The 9,828-nt window shown below is 43.0% G+C and overlaps 1 protein-coding gene across 1 annotated transcript; it reads right to left on the bottom strand.

Moving 5' to 3' along the window:
* Positions 1-548: 548 nt before the first annotated feature.
* LOC137619851 (protein NYNRIN-like) lies at positions 549-2,454 on the bottom strand. The gene is made up of 2 exons (XM_068350142.1): positions 2,254-2,454; positions 549-1,235 (listed from the first exon to the last, which is right to left on the bottom strand). Exons 1-2 carry the CDS (start codon positions 2,452-2,454, stop codon positions 549-551), a joined length of 888 nt encoding a protein of 295 aa, XP_068206243.1.
* Positions 2,455-9,828: the final 7,374 nt, after the last annotated feature.

Below are 9,828 nucleotides of genomic sequence, written 5' to 3'. Positions count from 1 at the left end.
GTGCGAGCGGGCAGTTAGGTGATAACTGAAAGGCGAGATGAATGCAACTAATTATATTTCCACAGACAGGAGCTTTTTATACAGCTGTTAGTATCAGAAGGTCACAGAAATTCAAACAGATCAATGCAAAAAAAAAAAAAAAAAAAACAGGCACAAACCGGTTCTGTTGACACAGAGGTGTAGAACAGATATACAAAAAAAAAAAAATACTGTTAAAATATGTGTGTGGAGCCCCAAAAATTACATACATGTGAAATAGGGCGCCCTGCTCTTGACAGGCGTACAGTAAGCGTTTCATCTGGCAGGAGATATGTAGGTTTTAGGTGATCTATGGATACTCAGTCTTCTTTGCCACTCATGTTGAGTAGGAATGCTTTCAGTTTACAATGGATCACGAGGGAGCATAAATGGTGGCTTACTAGTGTCATTGCGCAGGAAAACGTGCTTTGCCGATTACAGATCTGTCGGTATGTGTTGCTTAGCTGGGGCTTGGAAATCTGGCGGCATGAAGTATATTTTCCCCCTATGTGTGTAGGCATTTAAGATTGTTAGAGGAGGTTGCAGCTAAAAAAATTGGCCGGGAAGATCAACGGGTTGCCATACACCATTTCAGCTACTGAGACATCCAGGGTATCTTTAGAAGTGGTTCTTAGTCCCAAAAGGGCCCAGGGATGCTGGGTAAAACAGTTGAAGTCATTGCAGTGGGACATCAAAGCTACTTTGAGGGTACGGTGGAAACGTTTAATAATTCCTTTGGCAGCAGGCTTGTGTGTCTGAAGTAGGGTCATTCCCAGGAGATTTGCTAATGATATCCATAATCGAGAGATGAAAGTGGAACCCCTGTTGGAAGTAATATGCTCAGGGATACCAAATCTTGCTATCCATCCTGACAATGAGTTAGATTTACATGAGGCAAATGTTGCAGTTTCCATGGGAAAGGCTTCATGCCAATGAGTGGAGCAGTCAATGACGGTGAACAGGTAACGATGTCCTTGTGATGTGGCTTTGGGACCTACAACATAGACGTGAATGTAAGCAAAGCACTGCTGAGATTGAAGAACGGTATCCACTTCTGAATCTGTGTGCCGATGTACTTTTGAGGTTTGGCATGAAGTACAGGTGCGGATCCAATCCTTAGCATCTTTATTGATGCCATGCAAAATGAACTTTGTCTTCAGTAGGTGTGGGGTAGAACAGAGCAAGGGATGTGAAAGGCCATGAATGAAATAAAGCACCTGTCGGCACATGGGATAAGGTATCCACAGTTTATGTCTACCAATACTGACTTCACAGAGGAGGGTGGAGATGGAGTCGTCAAGAGGGACGTCCTCCTATCGCAGGGAAGTGCAGGATGTCCTACATGCTTAATACTCTGGCTATTTTCATTGGCTTCTTCTATGGCCTTGTAATCCAATCCCAGGTGATTGACGGCCTATGTGTTTCTTGACAGGGCATCGGCAACGGGATTTATTTTCTCAGGGACGTGCTGAAGGATACAATTATATTCCGCGACAGTGCAGAAACGTTGCCGTTAACGGGCAGACCAGGCGTTGGACTGTCAAGTGAAGGCGTACACCAGAGGTATGTGGTTCGCGTAACTGACAAAGGGCATACCTTCCAAGGAGTGGTAAAAGTGTCGGACAGGCAAGTGCACCGGCAGCAATTTGCGTGTGATTTATTAAAACATTTCTTCATGTGAAGTAATTTACATTGATATTAAGTATTTAGACTAATATGAACAAATAAAAATTAGGTAATTTATTTACATTTACTTCCTTTGAAGTAGTTAAGGTGATTTAATAAAATATTTCTCCATGTAAAGTAATTTACATTTCAAGTACTGGTCAAAGGTAGAGTAGCAGGATTCCACCTTGGACAGTTTTCTACTGAAGAAGGCCAATGGACGGAACAAGCTGTTGATCACCTGCTCAAATACTGCACCAATAGCAAGGTCTCTGTCATCGCATAGGTGAAGGTATCCACGATCTAGGTTTACCAGTACTGACGTCACAGAGGAGAGTAGCGATGAAGTCGTCGAGAGGGACGTCCCTCTAATGGAGGAATGTGCAGGATGTCCTACAGGCTTGGTACTCTGGATACTTTCGTTGAGCTTCTGCTAATTCCTTGTAATCCAGTCCCAGGTGATTAGTGACCTATGTGTTTCTTGACAGGCCATGATCAACGGGATTCATTTTCCGTGGGACGTGCTGATGGATACAATTATATTTAGCGATAGTGGAGAGGTTGCCTGACATTGGACTGCTGAGTGAAGGCATTAATCAGAGGCATGTGGTCCGTGCAAGTGAATAAGGGTGTGCTTTCTAAGAAGTGGACAAAGTGACGGACAGCCAAGTGCAATGGCATCAATTTGCGTTTGAAACTAGAGTACCCACATTCCACCTTGGACAGTTTTCTACTGAAAAAGGGCAATGGTGAAGAGAAGGAGAGGGGCATGTGGTACGGGAAAAGTAAGACCAGCAGCGCTTAATAGACATTCTTTGCGTTGCAGGCCATTTCTTGAAAGGGACCCCACTTCTGATCTTTTGGGTTTTCCTTGAGGGAGTCGTAGAGGGGTGCAAGAGTGATGACGATGGCTGGCTTGAAACGATGATAATAATTAATCTTTCCCAAGAATTCCTGCAGTTCTTTAACGGTTGAGGGCATGGGGGAGTTCTGAACGGCTGTTACCTTCTCAGGGAGGGGGTGGACTCCTTCAGGAGTGATATAGTGCCATATGAAAGATACTTCGTTGGTGTCAAAGGTACACTTGTCAAGGGCATTCTGTTGTAGGTGATCAAACACGATGTGTAGATGATGTAGGTGTTCCTCTTTGGAGGAAGAGAACACAAGTATGTTGTCCACGTAACATACGCAGAACGGAAAATCCCCTAAGATGACGTCCATGGGACACTGAAAAGTGGCCCCAGCATTACAAATGCCAAAATAGGAGTAATGGAAGGTATATGTATCGAAGGGGGTGGTGATGGTGGTCTTGGGGATGTCTTTTGGGTTCATGGGCACCTGATAATACCCCTTCAGAAGGTCGAGCGTAGAGAAAACCTTTGCTTCGTGCAAGTAAGAGGTTATCTCAGCAATGTTTTGGAAGGGGTAGTGATCCGTTTCTGTCTGCATGTTCGGGTGCCTGTAATCCCCACACAGACCCAGAGAGCCATCTTTTTTCAGGATGATGTATAAGGGTAACGACCTTGGGGTTGAGGCTTCTTGGCAAGGTCCCATTTCTTCCATTTCAGTTAAAGTTTGTGTAGCTGGTGCCAAATGAACCAGTGCCAAACTTCTGAATCTGGCAAACAATGGGGGCCCCTTCATCTTGGTATGGTGATAAATACCGTGTTTAGTGGCAACCTTGGGCGTTTGACGAAGTTCTTGACGGAAAACTTCTTGGTACGACATGAGGAGATTGGCGTAGACATCCATGTGTGCGCTGATGATGAGAGCGAGGTTGGAGTGGCGGGGTGGAGAAGTGTTGAGGAGTACAAATCCAAGTTGATTATCCGACAATGAGCGACATCAACCACGAGTTAGACATGTGAGAGGAAGTCTGCACCAAGGATTGGCAATGTGACGTTAGCCACGAGAAACTTCCAATTATTTTTGGCGCTTCCAAATGATAATGGGAGGTTTTCATAACTTTTCAGTTATCACCTAACTGCCCGCTAGCACAGTGACAAGTCAGGCTGATGTCGGCAGACCTAGATAGACTACATCGTGATCCTGGATAGTGGCCATGTCAGGAGAGAATGGCAAGCACCCGTGTCTACTAAAAATAGCACTCACGTACCTGCATTATGTAAAGCAAAAAGATTAGTGTCAGGGGAAGCCACTGCTGCAAGCAATGGCCTACTTACAATTTTTTGGCCACTGACAACTGTTTGCACATTCCCCAAATTTGGAGAGATAGTAGCATAATTGCAGACAATGCCGATAGGCATCAGTAAATATCTCGAGCTGTCATTGGTTGAGGCGTAAGCGATTGCTGGTATATGTGGTTGGTGGGCGTCTAAGTCTTACGGTATTCATTGTCCACTTCGTCAGGAGTGGAGGCATTGAATGAGGTCTTGAAGGTGGTGAAGTGGCTGTCCATAAGGGCATCAACTTTGGTCATCAGGTCTTTCATGGGCAAAATATCGGCATGGAGGAGAGTCCTCTTTGGCAGATTGCAGGTGAGAGATTCTGGTCATTTCCCTGAGGGTAAGCGAAGCCTTTTTGTTCCCCAAAAATTGTTGAGAATGCTGAAAAGGTCTTGCTATGCGGGCGGCCGATGATGGCAAGTACTGTTCCAAGAGGTATGATTTGAGGATGTTGTATGTTATTTGTGTGTCTCCTTGCTCGCACAGTCAATCGGAGATTTCCGGGAAAGTGTCTTTGGGGATCGCTGTAAGAACTTAATCTGCTTTGGTGCTTAACTGAGTCACACCCTTGATGCGAAACTGGACTTCAGCATTCTGGTACCATAAGAACGCTTCTTCGCAGGTGAAGGACAGCAGCTTCAGGGATGTGGCATTAATAGTAAAGTCAGTGGCGTAAGGCGGCATCATCAAACAGTAAGACACAACAGTGAGGAGGAAGGTGGGAGGGAGCTGGACATTCCAGTGGTCACCATTGTGCGAGCGGGCCTTTAGGTGATAAGTGTGAGGCGAGATGAATGCAACTAACTTTATTTCAACAAACAACGATCTTGTAATACAAGTTTCATTGTAAGAAGGTCACAAAAATTCAAACAATTCAATGTAAATAAGCTCGAACCGGTTCTGTTGACAGAGTTGTGTAAAGCGTGATGTATAATAAAAAAAAAAATACTGTCACAGTGTACGAGTGTGAAACAAACACTTGCGGTATACCGTTAATCAGCTTTGCTGTTAAGGTGTTGAGGGTTTAAATTGGAGAGGCCAGTCACTGGAACCGGTGGGACCATACACGAACATCGAACACAGTTTGAATTATACTCACACAGGATTAGGGAGTGGACTTTTCAATGGTATCTGCTCGACCAGAGTAAATTGTTGTTGTTGTATTTGTTTTGCTGGGATATGGAAGAACTATGCTGTCAAATAGAAGACGCTTTATGAATTTTGTTCCACAACAAGTTGGCAATATTGTACAAGATCAAAATACCCCAAATAATTAAGATAATACTAGGAATAGCAATACTTCTACTGTGAACCTAGTGTTAAATAATTTGCATGACAGGAATCCTTATCTAATTTAAATTAAGAAAATATGCGTGAGGAGTATTAACCTAGATTTAGTTCGTTAACAAATAATATAGTTAGCGAGTTTGCAGTACTCTTGCTTGTGCAAATGCACATTATGTAAACCTAGCATATCAAACTAATTGCTAAGATCATTGCAAAATAATCCACTCATTACATCGTACTCTCTCTCTCTCTCTCTTTCTCTCTCTCTCTCTCTCTCTCTCTCTCTCTCTCTCTCTCTCTCTCTCTCTCTCTCTCTCTCTCTCTCTCTCGACCAAAACCCTTCGCTTCCATTTCAACTATTTCAAAGCAATCACACCCTTACAACCCCAACGTAAATTATCCCCGAAAATAATGTTTAGGGTTTTATGACTTAGCAATATCTTCTTCCCTTATCCATTTAATTCACCATAATCTCCAAATACCAGACTTTTAAAGATTGTGCGTTTGATAGGAATGGATCGTTCATAGATTGTTTACTTATTTGAAACACTCCCTTATATTCATAATAAAATGAACATCATGATCTCTCTCTCTCTCTCTCTCTCTCTCTCTCTCTCTCTCTCTCTCTCTCTCTCTGTGTGTGTGTGTGTGTGTGTGTGTGCAAACGGAGGGCATCTAAATGGTATAGATATACCTTTAGTAACTTTGACTACATAATCAGTCTATCCTGTTTGACATTTCTATAATCATTTTTTCTAGTTTCAAATCTCGGCGTATGTATATTTATTGATGAGCAATAATAGAAGATATATGATGAAAATGTGGTTTTAACATTATACTGTTCTTACTTCCAGTATCATTAGTTTCATAATTATTGTTGATATCATTATCATTACTGTTGCCGATGTTTGACAATACTGAATGTCATCTCGCATTCATGAATAATGTCGATTGCAAGAATTCCATGAACAATGGAGATTGCAAGAATTTCATGAACAATGGAGATTGCAAGAATTTCATGAACAATTGATATTGCAAGAATTCCATGAACAATTGATATTGCAAGAATGCCATGAACAATGGAGATAGCAAAAGTGTATGAATGATAAGTTGACAAAAAGGTATATATTTTTTGTTTCTATAATTGGTATTTTTTACGCATCATTCTTACTTAAAGTTGATGACCTTATAATACAAAAGGCACCTATTTCCCTATGAAATATTGTTCGGGTACTTGAAGGTCACAACAGTTTCCTCAGAACTGGTTTGCGTCTCGGATTCCTTTGTTCCTTGCGCGTTCTCGTAGCAAGAAAGAAAATTAACATTTCCTTGTTTTCATTCAAATTAGTATTTTATATTACTTTGATTAAAATCTCCATGTAAGAAAAATGGAATTACAGGCAATTGCTTCTTCTACGTAATGAATTACAATAATTTTCAATTCACAAGATAATATAGTTATGAATTTGGAAGGGCTTATAAATTTTTATGAAAATTTTCTATTACAATATTTTTCGAAGTTCAGGTTTCCTAATTTGAGTTCTTGAGTACAATAAAGTAAAGCATAACTTGCCTTAAGCAAGGAATCACTTGTATTGTTTCTGAGTTAATGGCAACATCGGTGTAAAGATCAGCGAGGGCGGTGGAAATATGAAATCCAAGGAGATTGGTAGAAACAGAAATGGCTGAAAAACTATATTTGAGTTATCAGAGAGGTCAACAGGGGCGTAGTATCAGATCTCATTAAACAATCCGAATAAAAAGAAATAAACAAATGGGCGAGAAGAAAGACTGCAAAAAATAATCTCCCTTATATGATAACAAGTCTCTGGCCGCACACACACACACACACACACGAACACACACACACAAACACACACACACACACACACACACACATATATATATATATATATATATATATATATATATATATATATATATATATATATATAGTACAGCGGCATAGCAGACCAATTGTTCAAATTGGTCTAAAAGCACCAAAATTGGCACACATGTAGATTAATATATTCTAAACATTTTTGGATATGGAGGCATTCAAGATTAGCCCTTAGGAAGATATGGCGGCCATTGTTCAAAATGGCCGCCATTTAACATTAGCGTCATTACATAGACTTCATTATGTGTCGTTAGTTTGGTGCTAGATGGGCCAAAATTCCCTTTTTTTACATCAGAATTAACATCAATAAATGTTTAACAGATATTTAGATGAATCTTCTCAAAAATGGCCCCCAAACTGGCCGCCATTTTGTGGAAAAAGTGGACATTTGATGAAGATTTCAATACTCAATGACATAATACCTCTAATAACCAGTACCTGATTTCAGGAACACACTTTAATTGCTCAAGTTGCTTTTTTATTTCAAATTGCTGGCAAAATTGCTAGTCAAAATAATACACAGAGTACGGGAAGTTTACAGTATGGTCAGATTGTAGTTATATAGTCGACCAAAAGCCCAGTCTCTAGGCACAGTACTTGTGTAATCCTGAGCGCACATCTCTGGCAAAAGTGTTCTGCACACTTGGTGTCTCTTCGTGGTGACGTGTCTCCTCTTGATCGTGTGGATGCAGATTGAAGTCGTCAAATTCCACAATCACTCTAGCAACCTCCGGTCCGGCAACCATCCAGCGCCTCAGTGCAGTTGGATTGTCTGTGAGGCCGATGGCTCCTCCATCACCCTTGACATACGCGTTGTTCTGCTCATGTCCTTGGTCAAGAGGGATTGTTGAAAAGATCCTCTTGGTCTTCTGGACTGTGAAGTGTCCCATGCTAAACTCTGTGAAGACGTCTGGATGTTTGTTTGCCAGTTCTGCCATGTCCCGTAGATGCACTGGTATCCATCGGGCATAGTTCGTGTGGTCTAGTGCGAAGAACCACGGAGCCAGTTCTGTCAGAGCATCCACGTACATGCTAAAATTGGCTTCTCTCAGAGATCGCACATAGATCAGAGTGGACAGCTCCAGTGCCAAGACTGTTGACCAGTACTGAAACTGCGGATAACTCTGTTCTCTCTGACTGCACCAGTCTTCGAAGCTTTCAGGGTGCTCATCATCTTCTGTATTGGTGGTGCTGTACTTGTCATAGGCACGCCGTTGGAGATTATACAACGCAGCCGCTGTGACTTGGTGTGCTCTTCTGGTGCGTGTGACGTGAGCTGCTCGAAGAAATGAGTCTGCTATTCCTTCAGTTGTGATCTCTGCTTGTACCAGTGCTTGGGTCCACCCACTTCCCTGCAACCAGTCACCCAGGGTCTTCAGTGCCGTCATCTCAATATGCAACCCCCCAAACATCACCACCAGTTGGTCTTCTCCATATGTGTTTGGCCACTTCCACTGGATCTGTTTTGCTAGAGTGAATAGTGGCTGGTCGCAAGTCAGAACTGGAGTTTGGCCTGGGTTGAGATGTTTAACTGCACTCCTGACTACATCAATAGAGTGTCTGATCATTGCCACAGTGTGAGCACTCTCCTGGAACAAGGGAAGCAGGGACGTTGGTGTGATGACTGGTTGCTTTGGATCTTGGTGCCTTGCATGGTATGCAGCCCATGATGTGTTTTCACAGGCCTCAACATCATCTTTGAGAACACTTCTCGTGTTCTCCAGCCACATATACTCATCTTCTATGTGCTGCTCACAGTTGTGGCGTCTAAGAGAGGTCACAGAAGTAGCTGGGATCATTTGCCCTTTGACAGAAGAAGCAACAGGACGTACATCCGTGTAATATTCTGGTAGAGGCTCAACCGTGTTTGATCCAGTATCACGCCCAGTGAGAGCAATGCTACGATCCACTCCCTCATCTGCACACGTTGGGTGTTGAAAAAGCGAGATTCCTGTTCCATGGAATGAATTCTTGGCTGTGGTGGCACTTGGGTTGTGGTCAATGTTGTCCACAGCCGCAGTTGTGAACACATTGCTACGCAGGGTAGGCGGGCAGACCACTTCCTCTATGCGGTACAGCTGACACACGCTGTTTCCCATCTGGGCAGAAAGACGTAGGACTCTGTCATATGAGATGCTTAGGCCCAGAGAGAAGAGCTTGTCCACAAGTCCTCTCTTGCGTGTTTCAGCATACAGCATCAGCCCAACATAGGTTGGAAGAGGAGTTTCTTGAGACGTACTGTGTCTGACAGCTGGAGGCTCCTGTGTCTTGGTTGCTCCCTGCTTCCGACTTTGCTTGACACTGTTGAACTTGAGAAGCTGCGCAATGGAAAGAGCTGCTTGTGTTGAAGAGGAATGGCTTTGATTCTTGATGGTGGGGCCATCCAGCACCATATTTACCATTGCAACTAGTACGTTTGGCACAGAGTCCTCCTGACAGCCGCCCGGGAATGATCCACGGAATTGGTAAGTGTCTTCAAACATATATCGACGAACTATCTGTGCAGCACGCGCAAGGTGAACTGCCTCAGTGTCACAGTCTTGCTCGCAGGCTTTGCCTAGCGCTTCACCAATGTCTTCATCAAACGCTAGTAAAACATCTCGGCCTTTGCTGTGGGATCTCAGGCCTGGTATCTGGGCTAACAGGCGCTCTTTCAGCCTTGTGCTATTAACTTTCTGGCACAAAACAACCCCGAGCTGTTCCATTCTTGTTGTGTATAGCTTTACAAGTTCTGCGAGTCTGAAGACTGGGGTGGTGCCCTCTTCTAGGTGG

Source organism: Palaemon carinicauda, chromosome 26 (assembly GCF_036898095.1).
Source record: "Palaemon carinicauda isolate YSFRI2023 chromosome 26, ASM3689809v2, whole genome shotgun sequence".
Lineage (NCBI taxonomy): Eukaryota > Metazoa > Arthropoda > Malacostraca > Decapoda > Palaemonidae > Palaemon > Palaemon carinicauda.
This window is presented reverse-complemented; position numbering and strand designations above follow the sequence as displayed.

Coding starts and splice junctions, on each gene's coding strand:
- LOC137619851 (XM_068350142.1), bottom strand. CDS start 2,454: ATGCCCCTCTCCTTCTCTTCACCATTGCCCTTTTTCAGTAGAAAACTG. Junction 1,236..2,253: donor CCTTCACTCAGCAGTCCAAT/GTCAGGCAACCT, acceptor ATGTGCCGACAG/GTGCTTTATTTCATTCATGG.